This window comes from Schistosoma haematobium, chromosome 2, assembly GCF_000699445.3.
Source record: "Schistosoma haematobium chromosome 2, whole genome shotgun sequence".
In the NCBI taxonomy this organism is placed as follows: Eukaryota; Metazoa; Platyhelminthes; class Trematoda; order Strigeidida; family Schistosomatidae; genus Schistosoma; species Schistosoma haematobium.
The window spans coordinates 42,734,939-42,760,196 of NC_067197.1; the positions used below are offsets into that span (position 1 = coordinate 42,734,939).

General features: G+C 37.0%; 1 protein-coding gene across 1 annotated transcript; it reads right to left on the bottom strand.

Moving 5' to 3' along the window:
* Positions 1 to 3,007: 3,007 nt before the first annotated feature.
* Positions 3,008 to 24,076, bottom strand: TOPBP1 (DNA topoisomerase 2-binding protein 1). The gene is made up of 9 exons (XM_012937981.3): positions 24,059 to 24,076; positions 19,961 to 22,500; positions 16,504 to 16,643; positions 13,005 to 13,293; positions 11,424 to 11,827; positions 8,325 to 8,467; positions 8,022 to 8,236; positions 7,046 to 7,395; positions 3,008 to 4,629 (listed from the first exon to the last, which is right to left on the bottom strand). Exons 2-9 carry the CDS (start codon positions 22,404 to 22,406, stop codon positions 4,444 to 4,446), a joined length of 4,173 nt encoding a protein of 1,390 aa, XP_012793435.1. The 5' UTR covers positions 22,407 to 22,500; positions 24,059 to 24,076; the 3' UTR covers positions 3,008 to 4,443.
* Positions 24,077 to 25,258: the final 1,182 nt, after the last annotated feature.

The following is a 25,258-nucleotide window of genomic DNA, read 5'->3' on the forward strand; positions in this document are numbered from 1 at the left end:
AATATAAATTGAAAAGAAATGAACATGATTCAGATGTTGATTTCTTGAACTGTTAACATCTAATTGGTGATCATTCAACATTCTTCAAGATTTAAGAAACAAAAAGAAAAAAATTCATTGAAATACTTTGTGCTGAATATTCTATATTGTACCAAAAAATACAATATTGAATAAAGCTAATCATAACCAACTGATTCTGTTAAAGCCAATTTATTTAACCTAATAATCTATTATTAAGAAAATATCGAGGCATATGCACAGTATGCCAATAACAGACTGATCAATTGCAGTGTTAAACTTCAATAGGAAGATACAAGCCAAACAATACCAAGTGAATTCAAATTCACCCCATTGCACAAGCAAGTGGATATCAGGACTCAGTAGCTGAGTGGATAAGGCGATGGCGTTTGAAGCGAATGGTACTGGGTTCGAGTCCAAGAGTGAACATCAACTCTCTGAGATGCAGGTACATCCAACTGACGAGTCCCAAATAGGATGAAACGCGCGTCAAACTGGATTCCACAGCTAGCCACTATCTATCATTGCTTACAAATAGCTTGTGAATTAAGGTAATATCGAGGCATACGCTCAGTATGCACATATGCCAATAACAGACTGATCAATTGCAGTGTTAAACCTCAATGGGAAGATATAAGCCAAACAATACCAAGTGAATTCTTATTCAACTTCTAAATATTTCTATTAATTAAATGTTTTACTCACAAGTAGTAAAATGAATAATTAAGCAACTTTATGAATGAAGTGAATCCAATAGTTCAATTAAAATAAAACATCTAATATATTGTCATCACATACGGTAAAATAAAACAAAGTGTTTACTTAAATTCACTTGATATTGTTTACTTGATTGATAGTGGCTAGTAGTGGAGTCTAGGACGCGCGTTTCGTGCTATTTGGGACTCATCAGCTAGATGTACCTGCACCCTTGAGTTGGTGTTCACATCGGAACTCCAACCCAGTGCTGTTCGTCTCAAACGCCATCGCGTTATCCACTTGCGGCGAGACTATAATTTATGGATGACATTTGAACGACGCTAATGACTTTGAGTGTCCACCTAATAACTAGGATCAAATGAGGGTTATAAACCAGTGTGTGTAGAGAATTCGAATTATGATTTAGAGTTGATGGTTAAGTTTTTCATCACGAATTAACGTCAGCCATAATGCCAAAAACTTTATTTTGCCAAATAGATGAGTGAATTTCTCGCCAAAATCCGAGAACTGTTAATTTATACCTAACTGGTTCGTCCACAAATTATAGTCTCGCCCCATTCGCTTATGCAATGGGGTGAAGTTTAAATTCACTTGGTATTGTTCGAGTCCCAGAGGGAACATCAACATTGAGATGCAGGTACATTCAGCTGACGAGTTCTAAATAAGACGAAACACGTGTCCTGGATTCCACTCCTAGCCACTATCCATCTTTGCTTATAAAGTATTTACTTCTTACATCTAAAATAATCTTATTTGTATATCAGATAACATAACATGTGATTATAAAGAAACAACGAAAAAGATATATATATATATATATATTGTCAAAAATAGGATTCTGTAGATCAAATTGAAGTGACTACTAATTTAAATAACTATTTTACTTGCAATATTTTCAATGTTATAGACAATCAGTAAGGGTAATCCGAACTTATGTCTTGTGTTAGTTACACTTGTAAGCTAGGCATATCTGCATTATTGACGGAATTAACACATTCTTCTTGAGTGATCATTCAGATTGATCGATGCTGACTAACACCATTTACTTTTATTTATTTTAACACATAGATATTGGAACAAGGGGGCACCAAATACATACGCCCCAAACAAATCTCATTCGATATGTGTGAGGGCTGTGATACTGCCCGGGTGCCCAGACCGAAGCAGGTGGTTTTCTTGTGGGACCACACCCCGAGCCTTCAACCTAAAGGTCCAATCCACAAGGCAGTGTAGCATCATAAGGAGATGCAGTCCCGTGGAAGCCGGTGACCGACAATTGATTCATACGCCATTTGTTTCCGCAGGATACTGGAGCTCAAGTGCACCATTGGTTTGGGATCCGGTTAAAGCGCCGGACATTCGCTTTTCGTCCTCTCATTTCCGTAAACAACACCCCCGCCACGAGAAGGTAGTGAGTAGGACTTCCCTGGCAGAGACTATATATACGTGGTCATGTGAGAGCATTTCGAGAGGGAGAGCGGACTCTCCCCACTCTCGGCCGTACCACGGCATTTGGGGGCAACACCATTTACAACAAGAATTCAATTGTAAGAATTCAAACGACAAAAAATAAGAAATGTCAACGTCTTGATATATATTTATATTACTCATTGAGATCTCTTATTAATTATCAGTAGTTAAGTAGTCTATATGATTAACTCGCAAGTTTTCTGATTGATGTAACTAAATATTGAAGCTTGACGAGGATTTAACTGAAAACAACTCTGACTTTCTTGTTCTACTTTACAAATGAAGAATTCTTAATTCTTTAAAATCATGCTAGGATATTACTGAACTTAGGACACGTTATTGAAGCAAAAGGAACCCCCTTATGGTTTATTGGATTGTGTATAAAAGAAGCAACATTCAAAACTAAGTAAGTAGTTAGTACACTGAAAGAATATTTATTGGAACCCGTAAATGATCACACCATAAAATACATCAAACTAATCAGACTCATCTAAAAACCCAGTTTTCAAGCTTGAAAAAACATTTCAATAGTGGAAATTGTTTGTTGATAACCTACACCAAGAAATGAAGTTAATAGACTATGTGAATAGGGTCACAAAAACTGAAAACCACATAGAAAAATTCCATAGGACATAAGTCAGCATGTCCTGGTACGGTTGAGGGTGGGAACAGACCGTACTTCTTTTATATCCGAGCGAAGATTAAATCATGAGTAACTTCTAAGACATATTAATTGACTAATATTATCTATACATTCTTATGGTATAACTATTCAATAATTAGATTATGTATATTTATATTCCTTTTATTATAAGCTTTATTTTGACCTATATATTATTATTATACGATTTACTGTTCTTAAACTATGTTCAGTTTATTGACTACTGCCTCCCACGTTCACAGCCACTTTTGGGCTTTATTGTGTACGAATATTATTTCCTATTTTATGGTGCGTCGCGGTCTGTTTGTTTGATATATAAACCCAGTATGTCTGAAATAAACGATTCGATTCACACAGTGGAAGCTGGTATTGGTGTTCTGGACTCAAATGGACGGGCTAGGCGGACATAGGACCAATAAGGACGCTAGGCTGTCCATAACGGTCGAACGTCATTGGTTTGGCACAGTGCTAAGACTGTATAAGTCGTATTTCGATTGGTGGATAAACCACGTGATAAAAAGCCGGATATAAACTCATAACAATTTCCTTTCGAAATGCTCTCACATCACCACGTGCATACAACTACTGATAGTGAAGTCCTACTCACTGTCTTCTCGCGGCATTACTGTTGTTTACGAAATTGAGAGGACGAAAAGCGAATGACCAGTGCTGTAATCGGATTGGTGGACACGGAGAGTTCACCTAGGAGAGTTGGAAAACTCTCATTCCAAACCAATGGTGCACATGAGCTACATGATCCTGAAGGAAAAATGGCGTATTAACCAATCGTTGGTGACCGGCTACCATGTGACTGAATCTCCTTACGTTGCTCTACTACTTTGTGGATTAGACCTTTAGGTCGAAGGCTCGGGGTGTGACCCCCTAAGAAAACCACCTGCTTCGGTTTGGGCAACCGACACAATATTATAGCCCACACACAAATTAATTAACTTGTGTGACGTATATGTATTCAGTGCCTCTTTGTACCAATATTTTTGTGTTCAAATAAATCGGCATGTTTACGTTTTTTTCAGTGACTAGTGAAATAGACTTCAATCAGAAATTTCATTTCCGATCAATTTATTGTGTTCAGAAAAATACCCATTAAACTTGTTCTCATTATTAAAACGATGAACCACTATGAACTATGCTAGACAATGGTTGCAAATAGAAAAACACCAAAACATTAGCTACATATACATACAGTATCAAGAAACTGAAATACAATCATAATTCTGAATAAGTAAACCATAAAGGTTTAAAGATATCTTAAATAATAGATTAGATTTAATTGATACAACGAATATATGGGAACAATGATTCTTTGATGTTCACAATTGTGCTTGTCTATATGATTGAAGAAATAACACGACATGATGTTTGGTGAACACCATCTGTCGAACATTAACACTGAGTCAAATATTAGAAAAAAATAACACAATATTAGAATGCAGAACTGTGCAATAGATATCACTGACTAAGCTAGTTGAGAGTATTTGTGGTTGTTTTGTTCGTCAATCGGATATATTCCATCAGGAATTGATATATATATTGGAATAGCTGTTAACTTGGATGGATTAAAGAGCAAATTCTGATTTTGAGATTTCTTGACCAGAACTTAAATAGGAACAAAGATAATCTATACGCAACCATGAATAGTTACGCGGTAAATTGGAAAGTGCACTGGTAGAATTACCACCTGTTTTAAAAAATGCATGAGTAACTTCATGAGGAGGAGGATAAGGTGGATTGCTTGATAATACCTAAACGGGAAAAAGATAAATAAATGTAACTTAATAGAAATAAAGTATTAGTTATAAGAGATACTTTTGCATATAGTTAGCTTTCTATCACATATTATCATTAGTTGAAAAGGTGAATGAAAACAAACGACAAACAAATAGCTACTTTATTCGCTTTTAGAATCCCTTTTTCATTCACACTCTCAAGTAAGCTTCGACTGAACTGAAATAAAGAGATTTGGAAGAGTACAATTGTCTCAACTTTAGTTGAAATGTGTCCAAACCGAAGCAGGCGATTTTCTTAGGGGGCCATGCCCGCAGCCTTCGACCTAAAGGTCTGATCCACATGGCAGTGGAGTAACGTTAAGACATGTAGTCACTTGGTAGTCGATGACTAACAATTGGTTTATACGCCATTTGTTCTTTCAGGATCTTGGAGCCCATGTGCACGATTGGTTTGTAATCAGGGTTTTCCAATTCCCCTAGATGGACCCTCCGCATCCACCAACCCGGTTAGAACGCTGGATATTTGCTTTTCGTCCTCTCAATTATGTACACAGCAGTAATGCTGCGAGGAGACAGTGAGTAGGACTTCCCTATGAGTAGTTGTATGCACGTGACCACGTGATAGCATTTGGAGAGGGAGAGCTGACTCTCCTCACTCTCGGACGTACCAGGGCATTTGGGCGCCTTATAAAATGACGTTTAGCTAAACATATATTCAGTACACAGAATGATTTAGACAAGGATCTCCTACCTAATTTTCAGACTGTTGCAATTATATATATATGAGTACTAAACGAAATCAGGAGAATCAAACTGAGAAAGCTTTACTTTTGGTCACCAGTATCCTTGAAGTTGGAATTCTAGAAGCTTCTTGAACAGATACTAATAACATTAATGACCAAGAGATTTGATTACTTAAACTGGGAAGGCATATCGTGATTTGGTCTATGAGTTTATCTAGAAAACTCCTAAAAACAGTGATTAACAGTATTTTACGCCACCTCTTTGATCAAATAGATATAAACAATATGATATACAGTGAATATATAACATGTTTATGGTAAAAGCAATACCAGCGTGGTTTCAGGACTGGATGAATGTGAAAATCAAATATTCACTCTTCAACAACTTCGACTCCATAATCCCATAGGTTTAATCACAGTATTTGTCATTGAAAACCATAACAAACAACTACTGCAACAACCTTCTACAGAATACCCACTTAAAAACTAATGGTTAATTCACAGGCTGACGAGAACTGTTATCGGAATCGATAACATCAAGTAGACTCCTCATCACCTTCCGTTCTATTTAGCTTCACCATAGCATAGACATTCTTCCATAGATAATGCTCTCACACAAACAGGTTTAAGATGCGTTCCTCTAAATCTATATCAAAAATCTTACTTTACCACTGGTCTGTGTCAACACTCGAACCGATGGCAGGAAATGAAGTAGTTGAATGAGTCGATCACTTCACCCATCATCTCAGAAGTCTCATCGATCCTGGAGAGTTGAATGTCTGACAAAGTCTCAGTACGAATTCACAAAGTCTAATTGTTTTGTTAAGTTACATCACTTGAGGTGTAGAAAAGATGTCCATCTATTAACTAAAGATCGTGCATACTGTGTAGTATTTTGCAATGTTTTACTTTCTGGTTGTTAAATAGGACGTTTAAAAATAGAGGATATTCGTAGGTTATTGGTATCCGTTCATAGGTATCTTCGAAGCATTTAAACGTATTTCGAGACTTACGATATAGAAATTCTGAAAGTCAAAGCACGAGGCAAGTTTTATAAACAGACTGATAAGGTAGGGAATCTTCATTGACTCAGATGGTTAGGATATGTATTCCGTATACGCACCCAGTGAGCATCGCGATGCGTGATGATGGCTGATTTAGAAGTTTGAAGACTGTTAGACGTAACCAAACTAAGACGTGGTATCAGTCGATGAAGTCATGGACTGTAGGTCCGAGCCATATCAGTAAATGTAAAATATCTGTTTGAGGTTCAAACGATATTCGAATTCATTCTGGTCACCTCCCATCATGAGACTGCATCTTGGATATAATGCAAGGTGTTTGAGGTGTCATCAGATTTAAGTTTAGAATAGAAATTCTCAATGATCTAGTAGTTGTCAACTGGATTTTCATAAAAGCGAGATCCACTTTCTGAACGAAATTTCTTTGTTATTTATTGAATCGAATAGCATTACTTAATCAATATTCTTGTCCATTTAAATATTGTATGCTCTTCTATTTATTTACTATATCATCGTTTCACTATATGATGCATATTTTTGATGTCCTATTGATTGAGGATTTTTATTTTATAGATAAAAATGTATATAGGGCGATTATAACTATATATGGACGGTATATTTATCATACACACATATACTCAAAGTGATAAAACGCTTTTTGCTTACTTTTCCTCCGCCAGCTTCGATAATACGTCTAAAACTACTTTCTTTATCGCAACCAGGTCCAAAGATGACCTTCCAATTATGAAATGCTTTGCCTCCAGACAACCGCCAACGACGTGCAGATCTAGCTAGATCTCTAATTTGAGCAGTTTTCTGTTGATGTAATATATTAGGACCACCGGGAGGACAAGGAAACGGGCTTAACTGCATCAATAAAGGCTCAGTACCAGGACCACCCCATTCATATGCTGCTTCATCAACCCAACAGGATTCCCGTGAGCATGCATCTAAGTAGGATTTGTGCAACATCCACTTGCCAGAAGCAAGACAGATAAGGCATTTTTCGCTTCGTGCTATGGAAAATAAAATTGAAAAAGATTTACAGTCAATATTATACTAATGCTTCTTTGAGGAAACAATGCTGTCAATAATTACCGAAAAACTATTACGTAAGGACGAACTGTGATTTTCCTTCCAGAGAATATTCAGAACAACATAATGTATGAAGACTGGTAATGCGTTGATAGAAGCTACAAACCTTGATCTTAGAAACAGGAAATAATGCTTTGTAAACATTTAGAGTATAATACTTGCAACTTACCCATGCATTTCGCCGTAAATTAGAATAAACATACTACGGTGCAGCGTATATGGGCACTTTTGGCACTCAGATATCATTCATGCCGTAAGTTGTTCAAAGCCAAACGAACTATCTTGTACTTACGTTGACTGATATTAGAACTACACACCTAGTCTAGATAATGACTCATTTCAATGGCCAAGCCTAACAAGCGCTAACCGAGTCCTCAGAATTCCTCTACTTTAACGACAATTAAATTAACGTAATTAGCAATCTATTCAAATGACCGCTAATCTGTTATTACGTTTGGTATGGATTCAGAAAAGTTTCTAAAGCCCTTTATTTGATGTAAAACAATCACCACACAAATAAAAATCAGGTAACTGAAAAAATAATTACTTGGTGCATACACAATTAGATGTGTAGTTCTCTCGCTTAATGTAGTCAGATTATCTACTTCTCCACCTAATCGCTCCACAATTTCTGCATAATGATCTCGTTCGTCTAATGACAGGCCAGTGAAAGAGATTACATAGTTTGGTTTAGGTGATAGGCAATCAGGTTGTGGTTGCTGTTTTTGTATTGGTGATTTGAACGATGATTGATTATCTGATCTATGGAAGTAAATCAGAAATACTCGTCAGTCGTTTAAAAATAACAATGTTATCTTATGACATTGAACAAACTTAGATGTAGGCTTACTTTTGTGTAATATTCTCTCTTAATGTCTGTTCAATTTTATTTTCAGACTGATTCTTTTCGCAGTTTGCTTTTGAAATTACAAGACCAGTACTAGTTGTTGTTGTTGTCTGATGTAGAGTGTCATCTTCGTACTTCCACCGAACCTGTAAGAACGGAAGAGAAAGATTAGAGGATTAATGACATATTTTTGATTTAGTTGCTACTAGCCTTTCTTCAACTCACTTTTAGTCAGTTCAGCATCGTAAATAGGAAGAGGTTGGCTTTAAACATGTAACATACAGGCGTCACTTACGTTGATACAAGTTCAGAATCTTACCGAATCATCGTTCTTGTCACAAACCAAGCAATTAACCTCAATATTGCACACCCGGAAACCGTAATATATAGTTAATTAAGTTAACAATTACCAAGTTACCTACAGCGTGTACAGTCTTGTTTGATTTTTTTCTTACAAGTGAGTAAACAACTCACACAATGAGGTTGATGAAGCCCCCAAATTAGGTGAGGTGGTCAACTACTCAACTCTACTCCCTAAGCTTAGCCTAGGTGTTGATGAAGAACCGTCCCGAAGCAACAATTTATGTTTAGAGAGAGAGAGAAATGCATTGCAAATATTCTTACACTGTTTCTCAAAGCGTCCAAAAAACTTTACTTTTTAGGCGTCCTCATCGAATAGAGCCTAATTAATCTAGGTAAGGTCAAGTGAAAAACTATGCTAGGATTCTATTCAAGGTTTTCAAAGGAACAGCATAAATTGACGGAATAACATTCTAAAATTCTAGTTAATAAAACCTGTTGACCAGTCAGACGTACGGTTCAGATATCGGGATTATAGTGAGGTGAACTGCTTCAGTGGGTTACCTTTTCTAATTTCATCTTGAATTGCGGAAAGATAGAATAGGTAAAGGTCCTGATTACCTATGAAAAACACTTTACTGTCATTACACCTAGTCACAGTTGGGAGTACTACTTCACTGTTTGATCTTGGTTTTATTTTTGGTCTAATTGCTATCCGACCGACCTGTCTTGGATGCTAGGACCGCAAGAAACAAGTGTTCCAACTCATGTAGCTCGACTAGGTTGTTACCAAAGGGAAGTATAGCAGACACGTCAAAATAGGAGCTACGGTGACCGTTTGGCATTCAATTTCGGACGCATACGAGCTTCGACTATGTCATAAAAGAAACGTTCCATTGCAATTAGTTTGTTACCTCTCGGCGTAAGCATCAGTTAGTTATTTGTTAGAAAACACCAATTGGAGTAAAAATAAATTCGTCTTTTATTTAATCTAACATATGGTCCTCAAGGTTGAGGTGACAACCAAATTAACAGGTTACCATTCAATTACATTACGACGTAAAGTAAATTTTATCATGATTCCTTAGTGATTTGTGAAACATCATTCGGGTGGGGTCGTCTGTTAGAATGATCGACAGTATATAACGGTGGAGATATCAAGATATCGCCAACTGGAACAATAATATGCTTCCTGTAAATGTTGTATTCTCTTCTGAAGACAGCTACCACAAAGTGCCTTATCCATAGAATAACTTTACTGATTTCGTGGGTGCTTATGCTGGGAATGCTAGATCTCCAGAAATCTTTCGATAAACGTCTTATTTTTGTGATTTTGTTTTGGAAATTTGAACTTCTCGCTTTTGCATTAAAAGCGTCCATTTTTACATTCGGATTGTATTTCCCATTTGAAGGGACCCTAAATGTCATTGGTTCGTTGCCTATTTTAATACGCTATTTTGTGACGATTCCCAAGGACTCTTGAGTTGTGTGCTAGGTTCGTCCGTGCTTCTGACTGTTTGTGGAATACACTTTCCTTTCGGCTAAATCTGGTCTTCTCTCTCATTAGTAGGGCTGGGGTGCATTAGAATAGTTTAGCTTGTCCTATTGTTGTGTTGCAGACCATTCCGTTCGCCATTTTTTAGGTGGTATTGTAATCTCTTCAAACATAACAGCCACAAGGAGGGGTGGGGTTAGAAAAGGTCGACCCTAAAAATGCACACCTCACCTTACCTCACGGATTTCCGTCTCCGGCGGTAAGGCCCTTTGAAGAACGGAGCTAACACGTCAAAAACCTCCCACGAAAAGGCCGTGCGCGACCGGCCTCAAGCAGTTGTCCCTTGGGCACTGCGGTCACGCTCTCAGGTCACTGAGACCACCTCTAATCCAATTTCCTTTTCAGGTACCTCCAGAAGAACCCTTCCTCGGTGTGGGCAACCGGGAAGTGATAACCGCCCTCATACCTCTAACAGCACTCGAGACCTCTAACAGCCTACATCTTATCTCGAACTGAAAAGACGATTAAGTCAGTAAAATGCTTCGTATACGCTCATACTACATGTCCGGCACATGCACTCATTAGAAGGACAGAGAGCAGAAAAATGTCGCTCATCACACTGCTAACTGGTTAATGTTGTTCGGAATTAACTCTCTCAGTTTTGAATGCTGAAGTCCTCGTCAAATAAGGTTTTCATAAGTTAAAACTACAATGCTGTTTTAGTTAATCTATTACTATGCTTATTTCCTAGCAACTACTAGTACTCCTATCAAATGAACATCTTAATCAGGTTGCACGAAACGACATTAGTTTCATTGAATAAAAACAAGGCATTTAAACAGCCCATCTGTCGTTTATCGAAAATTAAAGGGTTCGAACTCGTGATCATCAATATTTGCTATACCATCATAATCATGCGTTTTTAGTTTCATCGAACTACAGTACTGGTAATGAATGCAAAAGTGACAAAATGACTGCAAGAATTTCGGACGCTTAAACTACTATCCTGTTATAACTGAATAGTTTAGGACTTAAGAGTGGGTGACCAACATGTAAATTTAAAGAAGCATTAAGACAACCATAACTTAATGCATTCATATTTCTATTGATCATTATGTACAGCTATTAAATAACCAAGTGCAAGGTTGTATACTTAATTGTAAGCTACTAATTAGTGTGCGAACAGTAAAGAATAGCCATATTCTAGTCATGAGACTTACAAATAAGTGTGTTTTGAAGCGATACACCGTAACTTGCACATGAATTCTAAGCACTTTAAAAAAAAACTTAACGTAATATTTACTCACCGTGATCATTTGGCCAGGTTGTACCAAATCGATATTATTATTTGGATTGTTTGGATTCCCTACGTTTGATCTATCATTACCATTATCGCTGTCCACTTTGGACTCATGAGAAGTTATAGTGGTATTTGAATGATTATTAGTTGAGTAATTGCTGCGACGAGGATTTCGTCTAAGACGTCTCTGACCCGTAGGAACTGACGGAAATGGAGGATCTATAAACTCCCCATTCACCAAATTTTGGCCTTCCTCATTTAAAAACTGTTGATGATTACCGTCGGTTTCGGTAGTCGGATCCATATTTTCCTTGAAATTATTTTTAAATCCATTCCGAAAGCAGTTAGTTTTATTCCCAGTAATCATCATTTCCAATCGACGATTAACATCTCCGAAAAGATTTAAAGAGGCTGTGTAAACAGTAGAAACATGTGGATGAATATAAATTACCTTTAACTTTTGGCAATTCATAAAATACTGGGAAGCCCAAGTGACATACACACAACACAAATATGTTCATTATGTACACAAACAATTACAATTTCACCACTTAGATTAACTCAGTTTGTGACATGGTGCCGCGGTATGAATAAATCTGTATTGGACCGATACCTGTCGGACCTTCATAATTCCCTGATTGGGATACTAGAGACAGTGTGCAACACAATAGCTTGAGATGTTACCAGATAAGGCTTATGAAGTTAATTTTTACTTCTTCATTGATTTTGATTATACCCTCCCTCCTTCCTGTATCGTTTCGCAATCTCATTTTCCTATTATATGGTGCATATACATCTCGGTACCCATTTGTACCAGTGTATTTAAATAAAATAAATAAGTTTATAAGTATTAATGAATAATCACGTATGTAAATAAAGTGTTCATTTTCCTATCTTATTTCTTGTAAGTAGTTTAATCTTGTTCTTATTTCCATATGGACTATCATAAATGTTATCAACCATGATGATAGAGGGAAAGTTAACTAGTGAAAAAAAGTACAGTTTTGAATGCAGTTGAATCTCAATGGAATGTGTATTCGGTCACAAACTTAAAACTATTTTATCAAACTAATTCCACAAAATCGTTTCGTATAATTAAGGTTTAAACAACGTGATTCGTAGACTAAAAAACTTGTATACGGCTATTGGTTTTCATTGAATAGACTCAATCATTTCAAAGATCTTATGCATTTCCTACGTTTATGAGAGAATATATCAAACTATCTAAAAAGCACTTAATTAATGAAGATAAAGCGAGAACAATAATCTCAAACTCCACTTTTAAGAAATATATAAAATGGCAAAACAAGCCATCATTTTGTCTCTTTCATCATGGTTCTGTATCATAGAAATTATAAGGATGATGCAATTTCAGTACCACATACAGGAAAGACAAGTAAATAAATTTGAACCAATAATACTCAATAAAAAGCTTATACGAATTTCAAGTTTTTCAATAAGCTAACAAACGGGAAATTAAAAAAAACCAGCAAAGTTTAACACAATACCAACTAGAAATTTCAGTCCATGCACAGGAGAACACCATAAAATCGATTAAAGTATTTGACTAAAAAAGTTGAAGTCTTACCGACTCGTGCTACTTTTGGTTGTGGTTCTACTGGAGATGTGCTAACAGATGTTTTCCCATCCACACATTTAGGAGGGAAATCACTCTCAGGTAGTCTATAACAGGCTACCATACAAGAAGTTAACCATTTTGGATTGACCAGATATTTCCCATCTTGCTTGGCAGCAGCTACATCGGCATAAACAATTTGGCGTTCTGGACAGGTACTAGGTGTAACTGGTACACTGGATGGTGTTGATGGGGGTAAAGCGTCATCAAGTGAAGTTTCAGAGATCATATGTGTACAAACCTAAAATGGTATACCATAACAGTCGCCAAGATAATCTTATGAACAGAAACATCTCAGCGAAGACGAAGTGACACGATACAAATTTTATTAAAATTGACTGGATAGTTAATAATAACCCGTTCACTATTCGTTACATGCACAAAACTATTATATCCATCGGGCTACAAGTTGTTGAAAAGTAACGGATTCCTTTCGTGAATGCTACAAATTTATAATCACTAGTTATCTTTCAACAGCTATTTAGTTATCACTCAAATAAAAAAGTCAAAGTCCCTTCAACTGAAAAGCTATTAGTCTCGTTAGCATTTTTTATGGAACCAACCCTATTTAAAAAACGGGTTTAATAAGATATGTATTACTTTAGTTCTTTCAAGAACTGATCCTTTCACAGTTCAGTAATTTAGAACACGCTTGTACATTAGGTTTTTTATTTCCATCTCTTGTGTGAGTAGTCAAGATAGTATGTGACCGTCGAAACCAAAGCACAAATGGTGACACTCAAACCAGTGGCACAATGGTTAAAAACAAAGGGGAGGCTTTACAATTTCCACTCTGTAATGTTTCTGATGACTTCTGGTTAACGGAAGCTTTTTGACGCCATGTATCACATTTGCATTACAAGTGAAGTAATGTCCTTGTGTTTAAAACACTTAAATTTTAACCATTAGTTCGCCAGTTTACGCTCATCCGATTTGGGGAAACGGGTACAAGGTAAGGATGGCAAATCAATTGGTGAAGTAGTTGAACTTCATCAGTTGAGATGGCTGAGACACGTGTTACGTATGCCCAACCACCGACTGCCTCGACGTGCGATGGTTTATGGTGTAGGAGTAGGTTGGAAGAAAGCTAGGGGCGGCCAGACCAAAACATGGCACAAGTCCAGGAAGTCACTGACAAGTGGACTGAGTCATGTTGGTAGGTGTAGACTACCTGGTTGGGGACCACGAGATGTTAGCAACCGATGGTTAGAGACCCTGAATGACATGGCTCAAAATCGTTTGCAATCGCGCAGGTGCATCCACTCTTTGTATTCTCCCAAATTCTAATCTTCTGAATTCTTCATATCCCCATTTTTTTCTTTCTCCAAATTTATTTCACTGGATTATTATACCCCTTGAATAACATCTTCAAACACTAATTTTTCTGATTACTGCTTATACTCTTACTACCTCTATCACTACGTGATTTGAATCGACAACTGCACCGCTGTGCTAATGTGGTATGACAACTCGAACTGATGTACGTACGTACGAAGTTCTACGTTGTTACTGACTGACACTCGATTTGGGCGGCTAGGTAGTATAATTGCCTCGTAAACTCAAAAAAACGCGTGGCTCAAAAACAAGTTGGCTGGTTAACAATTAAGTTGAATTAACTATGGTTATAAGTGCAGTGTAAGTATTGTGAAAAAGAATACAGGGCTAATATGGGAAATCTATAGGAGATGGAAAAATAAAGTATATTACTAAAAAAAACATTTAGAAGTTCTAACTAGGTTAGTAACTAATCTTTATTATAAGTGATTTAAAGTCAAAATAGATTACTAAAATCATGTTGATAAATAAAGAACTAATCACTCAGTTGAATTATGTGGTGTTATTTTAATCCCACTTAAACTAAAGCCATAAGTAGTAGGCATAAATTCAACCATTTAGTAAATAAACAGTATCATGAAAATTAATGCTGGTTTATAATTTTTCACATTTGTGTAGACCTATGGTAAGTAAATTGTATATATCTAAACGAAATGACATTTTATCAACTGAAAACACGTTTTTTTGTAATAACGTTTTTTCAATCCATAGTTTTAAGAGATGAATGACACAAAACTCCTCCAATTGCGAGAAAGTCAATCATAACCTTAAACAGTCATATGCGTGAGTTTTGCACTAGTCATACGTAATATAAGCCCAATGATTAATCTTTATTGCTAATGTAGCAACGCTAACCAGTGTTGGGAATGGTTGGAAAAGTTAGATGCGGTCAAACTAAAACGTGGCGTCAGTGCTTGAAGTCACTAACATCTGGTCTGAGCCATGTTGATAGATGCAAACTACTTGGTTGGGTCCGCGTGACTATCATAACCAATGGTTGGAGACTCTTGGTGACATGGCTCAGAATCGATCACAATGGTGTAGGTGTATACACTGTCCATCTTCTCTTAAACTATGAGGTTAAAATCGCTTCATATCTTTCTTTCTACGAACTAATTCTTTCCTTATATGCAATCTTTATTTTATATGATACCACCACTGAATTAACTACTTCTGTGAATCTGATGTTCATTTTGCTGCGCTAATGCAGTATGGCAACTTGGACTGATGCATATATGTGCCTGGTCCTACGTTGTAGCTGACTGACTGACTTAATCTAGCAAAAATAAGCAAGAAGGATAATGAACTGATTGAATGCTAGTGATACTACATAATAGTTTCGGGTAAAGTATGCCGAGTGAGATTACACTTGTAATTTCAAACCAAATATGAAATATACATCTTGAATTATCCAGCATACTACTACCAGCCTATCTTTCAATCAAAAGATATGAAATCCAATCCAAGCAATTCCTTATTTAATCAATTATAGTTAATAGCGAAAATAGTTTCTTTTGTGAACATCAATAAACTTTGACATCATCCAAAAACGTGATTATCTAACCCAACAAAAGGATGTTTAAAAAGGTTCAATAATAGTATGATCCTCAAATTAAGGGGGATTAAGATTAAACTATATCATATTAGACAAATGTATTAAGCATTTAGCCATTCAGTTAATTTATATGACAATTACATTACATCTGGAGCAATTGTAATAATTAAAACAAACTAAACAACTCCTATATGGACAATTTAGGTGTAATCTTATAGCAAAAGATTTCCATTTTTAGATTTATTGGCTGATCGTCTCACAAGTATCACAAGGAAAATATCAACAGGACCAACAATACTGTGAACATTGTTCTTAACTTATGTAAAAATAAGGATAAGTCAATACAAAGTCACAATGTACATAGAAAACTTGAAAACATTTTACACAAGTATACATTAATGAACCAGTCCCAAGAAAATCTATCTACTACTGTCATTAAAAACTATCTATAGCTTTTAACCTGGAACATAACAGTCAAACGTTAGATGGAAATTGGCACAAATTGTTGAACTACCTAATATTTGATTGCATAGTTTAATTAAGGTTCAAAAGAAATCTTACTTCAGGATTGTAAGTCCACTTGAAATCTCCACCCAGTTTTTTCACAATTTCATTTAGCTCCACTTGGCGAGAACTTAAGTGTTTCGCTACACATATTACCACTCCTCGTAAGCATAAGCTATCCTCTTCTTCACCTGGATCTAAATAAAAAGCGGGCGATAATGATGTATAACAGAAAAATACATTGTCTTATCTCGTATACAAACGTCTTGAGGAGACAATATTGTGAGAAGCTGGAGAAACAACATTAGTGGAGGCTCTGAATTATATATATACACTTGTTAAGCACACGTTCAATAATAAAAACAGGTCACGTAAGAATCTAAAAAGAGTTATCAGTTCAAAACAAGAGATGTCGTATTTGCTGAAAGTAAAATGGTGGGGGAGATTGTTATGTGCTAAACCCTGTCAAAATGTGACAGGAACGCCAATCAAAATACCGACTTACACGGCCATTTGTCCCATGTCAAACCAACGATGCGTTAACCAGGACGAGCAGCCTAGACTCAATTCGGAGTCCTTATTGGTTCATCTTGTCTAGCCCTATCCATCTGAGCCCGGAACCTATCCTCAGCCTCTACTGTACGAATCGTATATTTCAGACATACTTGGTTTATACACAAGCAGACGAGACTATGTCACACAATAAAATGAATAATAATTATACAAGATCAAGCCAAAAGTGGCTGAGCGTGGTAGACTGTAAGTAACCAATTTGCAATAACTTTAGAATAGTAAGTCGTATAATAGTAGCCAACAGGTCAAGCGAAAACTTATAATAAGAGAAATACAAATATATATAATCTAGTTACTTAGGTTATATAATAAGTATATATATGGTTCCTAGAAGTCACTCATAATTTAATCTTCTTCAGACATAACAGATCTTACAAAAACTTGAATGAAGTAAAGCTTGAGGAAGAAACGAACATTAGCGAGACAATGTAAGTCAGATTTTCAAGTTTTTCCAAGATGTCGTAATGAGCTAATTTTGTCCAAGCCGACTTTGAAAGAGCACGTTCTGAGTAGCTGGTATATTACTTATTTAAACTAACCAACGGGATATCTACTTTTCCATTCACTTGCTAATTGTACGAATTGATTAAGCAACCTAATACCAAGGATTTTATATCCCAACGAACTACTTGATATTTCACTTGACTACTTTGATTAACCACAATCTTGTAAATAATCTGAAAACGAATTTCAAACTGGAAAAACAACTGTTTTATTTTGTTTAATCACATAAATTCTAGTACAATAAATCACAGAAACAGTAAGCCATGCAAGTAAAGCGATAATATTGTGAAAAAATAAAGGAGCAGCACAACTAGTAAATAAATTTATTTCTTTTACATTTATTTATTTGAACACAGAAATATTGGTACAGAGGCGCACCGAACAGATATGCGCCACACAAGTCACCTCATTTGTGTGAGTGCTGGAATACTGCCAGGATGCCAAGACCGAAGCAGGTGGTCTTTTTAGGGGGCCAAACCCGGAGCTTTCGACCTAAAGGTTTGATCCACAAGGCAATGGAGAAACGTTAGGAGATGTAGTACCATGGTAGTCGATCACCAACAATAGGTTTATTTGCCATTTGTTCCCTAGGTGGATCCTCCATATTCACCAACCTGGTTAAGGCTTTAGGAATTCGCTTTTCGTCTTCTCAATTTCGTAAGCAAAATTAATGCCGCTAGAAGGCGGCGAGTAGAACTTCCCTGGCAGCGGCTGTATACACGTGGCCATGTGAGAACATTTCGAGTGGGAGAGTTGACTCGCCCCGATCTCGGCTGTACCAGGGCATTTGGGGGCAGTAAATAAATAGGTATAAACAGCACTGATAAGAGATACAGTTCAGTTAAGAACACATCCAAAAAAGGTTCGTTCTAGCTAGAAGTCCATCTCACTTTTACGAATTTTGGTAGAAAACTACAGGAGGATAACCATTAGCTTATATTTTGAGCCATATCTGACTGTCTTAAACCATTGAGTTGCATAGTTTCTAGAACTCCAGCTAAGGACTGATGATGGACCAACAAACAGATTCTCTCTCCACCTTTTTCACTCAGTTTCAGGATCAGTAAATAACGGGCAATGTGGAATTCCTAAAACATGATCGAGGTACTAAATCGAGTGTTTCAAGATCAAACATAGATTCATCTGGAAAACAATTAACTGATACCACACATTTCACTTCCAGCACATAGCTTAAAAATAACTAAATACTCAGCGCCCTAATATGGTTAATCTATAACTTATGTAGCAACCAGAAACTAATGGATTTCGAAGCTTCAAATTACGCTGGATACAAACACGTGGAAGAACACCGTCCCAAGTCCCTTGGACGAAAATGTTAAGGAACCCAAAATTCGATGGTTGAAAAGCGTTATTGAGGTGAAAGTGATTGCATCTAACAATTGCTGGAAGTTGTTTTAGCTCACGTAGCTCATAGATGACAAGTTTTATGTTAACAAGACAATCTGAAGCCGAGTGTATATGTTTTAAGAATCTTTAACAAAATCTGGAACAGTAGGATAAGTAATGTTGAAAGAAGCTTACAGAGTTTACTTCCATATCTAAAATGTTTTATTCTGCACCACAGGTAGATTCTAACTCTTCTACAGAAATAAAGGTCCGCAAATAGACTTCAAATACATAACTACAATATGGGAAATCTTTTTCACAAAAATCAAAACATCTCAGTTCTCATAACCTTTACAATACACATGGTCAATTTTTACCGCTAATTATTGCGACCAATGAGGTAACCAGAACACGTTAGGACACCTTGAACATACTTAAAATTAAGTTAGTTACAGGCTTCTAGGTTTTACTAGTTGTTAGGGATCTTTAATCTACCTACATGTACCTTCCCCTGATATGCATGGAATTGTATCAAACATTTTAACCAACATTTAAGTTGGAGTTTGTTAAGTTGAACTTTCGAATACCCATTATTTTGATAGAAGCTAAAGTCAGAGTATGGTGTGTCTACAATTGTGTTTTAGAAGCAGCAGACGTCTACTGGTCTTCGGCGTTAGCTGATGGTAATAATCTATTTGTACCTAGAGTAAATTTTTCGTCGACTGTTGCTAGGTCAAATAATATTGCTCTGCGCTTAACAACCAGAAATTGAGTTAGTAAATAAACATATATGGCTTCACATAACCACCTCATCCGAAGTTTGTCGTTTTACTACGCAACTCACATTTGCTAGCAAAGACGTTATGTCCGGTAGTTCATTTACTGATAACAGATTTATGTACTTAGCTTAAGCTACACCACTTGAAAGATGATTAGTGATAACACTAATAAGCCATTCAAACTGAAGTGACTGGAGTGGAAGTTGAACCCAAGATCTAATTGGTTGTAATTTCGAGTGTTTTGAACACTATTGTATGAAAAGACAAAAAATAAAGTGACAAAATGGTCTGCTAAAGCCAACGGTAATTACCTGAAAGTTCCAACTTTCTTTTGGGTAGCGCCGATGTTTCTTGGACTGCATTTTTCAGGCATCTGGACACTTGTACAGAAAAAGTTGGAGACGGCTTGTACGAATAACTTGAAGAATGAAGTGACGAATTTAATTTTGATAAACGACCTTCGCGAAAATCTTGAAGCCAGTCAGGGGTTTGCATTGTTTCTGCTAGATTACTAAGTGCCAGGTTATATTCGGAATTCTCAGTAGTTTTACCACTAGCTGATTTACGACAACTAGAAATATTTTTTAACATGCCACACTCGCTGATCTTTACCTCTTTGGAACTTACAGTTAAATCTTCGTTATTACTGATTTTAGAGTCCTTACTTGTATCGTATACTGGGAATTCGCATTCATTAACTAAACTCCAAGTCTCGGCGCATTTATAAAGCCAAAGACGATTGACAGCCGGAAGACCCCATTGCTGAGCAGCAGGCCACTTCCGCCCATCTGGTTTAGCCGCAATCAGATGAGTACTGGCAGCGAGATTCCTAGATGCTACTGACTTACGCAAGAAGCATTCCTGGACGACAGCTCCTAGAGCTTGAGCATATGAGGTTAATAAACTCCTATCATTGCCTACGAAACCGCTTAGTGAAATGACGCAACCAGATAACGGTGGTGGGCCTGGTTTATGTAACACGGGTTTAAATGCATATTCTTTTCTGATTTCCTGCAAACAAAGACTCTTTTCATGAATACAATACGAAATCCACCCAATAGTAACGAATTCACAAGAACTAATAGGAGGAAGGTTGATGACGAAAAATGGAGCAACTAAGAAATTCACATTCCGTTCATTGTCAGAGATACAACCTCCAGCTGTTTTAATTATGTCAGTGTATTTGACAACATCTGCATCACTTAATTCTTTATGAAAAGAGAATATGAGGTTTGAAAAGCATCCACCAGGATAAGATATTTCAGAAACCTCTGGATGCTTAACCTCGTCAGCGATTTCAGGTCTGATTGTAGTTTTAGCAAAATCTTGGATAGCCTCTTTTGTTTCAGTAGCTTCATCCTGAAATTCATCATCTGCTAGACCACCTGTAAAATACTGATTAATTAACTGGAAGTCAGCTGCATCAATGTTTGTTGAAGTAACGTCAACTTCATCCTCAAGCCTTTGAAGGTTTTCGTTTATTTCGGGAATGAGATATTCGTCCTCCGGAATACGAACTTTCGAATCCCGACATGCAAGTAGCCAAGCTCCCTTGACGTATTTAACACCTTTTTCTCTCGACATACCATTGGAGCTAGGAGTACTTCCAACAACAACGTGAGTTAGCATTTCTGTAACTTGATCAAACAATTCTGTGCATAATTTGCCACCTAACTCTCTAACAATTGACGAGTACAAATGAACCTCATCTTTTTTGCAATCAGAGAATCTAATTGAACAACCAGAAAGGATAGAACTACCACTTTGAACAACTTGAGCACTCTCTCTGAAACATACACTACGAGTTTCATCAACCTTAGAAGCAGCACCAACATAACTAATCGCTGATATATTGTCGAAGGAGATTTCATTTTGCTGTGTGTTTGGAGTTGGCGTCGAAGATTTCGTCTTAACTTGGTCTACTCGATAATCCTCCTCATCAAGAGCATATCCTTTATCTACTGAGTCAATAAGCCACTTGATACTTATTATCTGTATCTTCCACTTCTTAGCATGAACATACTTTGTTCCTGATGCTTGCCGAGTTACTAAATGCGTCGTTTCACCTATTTTCATTACACCTGAGTACTTCCCCCCATGCTTGGAGACTAAATCAGATACCTCTTTGCGTTCCTCTACAGACAGACCAGAAACACAAATAACAAGCTGAGAAAAGATTGGGACGCGATACTTCTCAGTGTAAATCCCTAACATCATATCTATAGGATCTTGAATCTCTGAAAGACGCCAGGCTTCGGTAATCCAGTCAGGAAGTAAGATATGGAGATTTCTGCTAGCACCCACCAAGTATTTTTTGGAACCAACTTTAGCTGTAACTATGACATTCACGTTATCTGTTAAGTCTCGTGACACAGAACCGTGCAACATTTGTATTGAATCGAATATTTGCTTCCTCTGGGCTCCAGTTACAGATGTAACTGTGGCAGTGGCATTAAGGAGAGCCGTCGAAAACAGGGGATATGGAAGATTTGGTAACGGCTTGTTCTCTCTTACGTAATGAAGAATGACTTGTGGCCCATAAATTGATACTCCGAGTGACCGAAGATGGTCGTAACACTCACCATCAAAGCGGGCAAGCACAAAACAAACGTCTCTAGATGGCTTCAATGGATATAGCTTAATGACTTCGGAAGAACTTAGACGTTTCGGACAAATATTTTCGTATTCGGAAACAGCATTAAATGCAGCGTTTAATAGTGAACTGGGAGGTTCATTGATAAAAATAATCTCGTCCATATGTCATGTATAGGGACTAGATAGAATCCAATAACCCTGAGTTATTAGTTTTTAAGTCGGAAGCTGAATGTAAATTCTTGGCCAAGTATGTGATCTACAAAGAACAAGATAGGAAGAAACAGTATGAATCGAAATTCAGCACGTTCGTCATTATCCAGTTAAGTTTAAAACTTGTGAAACCACACTTAATTTAAAATATTACTCTTTGGCACATCACTTATAATTATACAAGGAACATCGCAGAAAGATAAATGTGGATTCTTCCGTATTAAGTCTGTAATTTGTTCATTTAAACACACATTAATATAAGGGGTACCAAATATACATACGCCACACAAATCATTTGATTTGAGTGTGGGCTGTGATATTGCCCGGGTGCCCAGATCGAAGCAGGTGGTTTTCTTAGGGGGGCACACCCGGAGCCTTCGACTTTATTTATTTATTTATTTGAACACAAATATTGGTACAGGAGGGCACCAAATATATATGCGCCACACAAAACAATGAGAATTGCAAAAAAGGAAAAAAAGGTAAGGAGCGTAAAAAAACGATAACGAACAGATTAGTGTAAGGTAGTGTAATAATAATAATGGGAAAAACAGAAACGTACATTCAGAAGAGATCTTTCAGTTAAGGAAGAAGCAACCACTTTTTATGAAGAAATTAAAAGGTTACAGCAGGATCGCCAATGGCTCCTGTTCTGAGCCATATCTGATAACGTCTCTACTCGAGAACGTTTAGATAAAGTCGAAAATCCACCATAGGCGAGCTGTTGTATAAGTCGAAAAATAAGGATAGACAGAGTAGGAATAAAAGAGTGAATAAATGACGTAGTAAATAATAACAATGGTAATAATAATAATAATGTGAATCGTTTGATTGTTAATTGAAGCAAGAAAAGTATTTTCCATAATTATCGACAGTTCATCATATTTGTGTGTGGGCTGTGATACTGCTCGGATGCCCAGACCGAAGCAAGTGGTTATCTTAGGGGGCCACACCCCGAGCCTTCGACCTGAAGGTCTGATCCACAAGGCAGTGGAGCATCGTAAGGAGATGCAGTTCCATGGCAGCCGGTGACCAACGATTGGTTCATACGCCATTTGTTCCCTTGGGATACTGGAGCTCATGTGCACCAATGGTTTGGAATTAGGGTAATCCAACTACACCAGGTGGACCATCTGAGTCCACCACCTCACCTACGTAAACAACTTTCCTCATTAAGTACTTTTTCAATGATGAAGCAGGCCTTTAGAGAGTTCACTGTCAAAAGGATAGATTTTCACTTAAGAATAATCTGGGCGGGCAACGACTCATTACGCTTTAACTTTGCAAACTGCAAAGTAGTCAATCTGAGATGTAATATAAACAATATATACGGCCTCCTTACAAAGGTTGTTAATAGAAAGAGATTTATGTTTTAGCACCCTACGTTGTGGAATTATACGTACGGTTTCCGGAACCAAAATCCATCACATTATCGGGCAAAAACTATTTGACTGCAATATTCTAAAAAAGACATAACAACCCAAAGAATTGAAATTCAAGGGTCACATTTCACCAATAACAAAAAAATAGTCGTTCCTGTCAAAAATGTGCAGTGAGAATCCAACATGAGCTAAAGCTTCGTAAGATAATCATGAACAACGTACGTTAGTGAACTTCGAATGTTGCGGCAGTTGCGAATGCACGTATTGACGCGCTGTGAATTTGCAATATCTAATAATTATGCCGGGTCAGCATAAATAAGTTTACTCTTAGGAAACTGATCCTCATATATGGTTATAGTTCGTTATTTTTTTGCATCTAATCAAGTAAGTAAAGTCACTTGGCTGCAGTAGTCCTCACTGTTTATGTATCTGTACCTTGACTACAAATATGCATCAAAATGAACTCCTTTAGTAACCTAGAATGAGGTTTGTCGGGTTCCGTGGATTGCCTATGCCGAGCTTATTTAGCAGATCAAATACATCGAGTTCTTTAATGGTATGTTGTCCAGCGTGTGTGAGGGATTTGTATTGTAGTGGTAAATAAATCCATAAAATAAATAGCTCTGTAAGTATTCGACATTGGATTCTGACCACATTAGTTTTAATGAACTCATCTAGCTGAAGGCGCCCGGTCATGAATCCGCACCAGATCACCAGTGGGAACTCTGTGCTCAAAATCCTCTCCAATCGCTAGCCAGATTTGATCAGACGATCCACGATATATTGATAGCCTATCAAATAAATGTTCGAACCTCCTCGCTTTTGTCTTTTGATTTTACTTGGTGGGTACGATTCATATTAGAAAATGTTACTGGTTAAACATTTTTAAGCTTCAACTAACTGTAGCATTTCCAGTATGGATCGACGGGAAGGGCGTTTCTATGTTATATACATTGCTAAAGTAGTTTGGGAATAGTTGAACTTTATTAAAGTCGTCCTCCACAAATGATGAAGCAGTACTGTCTACTCATGGTGCTGGAATATTTCCTCTTTTTCGTCCTTTCGTTTATATACGAATACAAGCGTTTAAGATATTCTATGGATTCCTTGACAATTTTCCCTTAGTACAACCTTCTAGATTTACGGAAGGTCGAGGCACAGGTATCCTGAGCTTTTCGATATTAGGAATTTTGTCTCATCAGTCTACAGTACCCTACATTTATCCTATATTTTCTTCTTTTACGGGGAAGGATGTTTCTCGGCACCCTTGTCGTTGCACAAGCGATGTGGGCTGCAGTAACTCTTAAGTATAAATTTCGAAATACGTCCCAAGCCGTTTCAATTGGGGACTCTGGCTATATTGTCCAATCTACTGACGATGCTGAGTGTATAATATCTTGTATATTTGCTTTGCAGACGTTA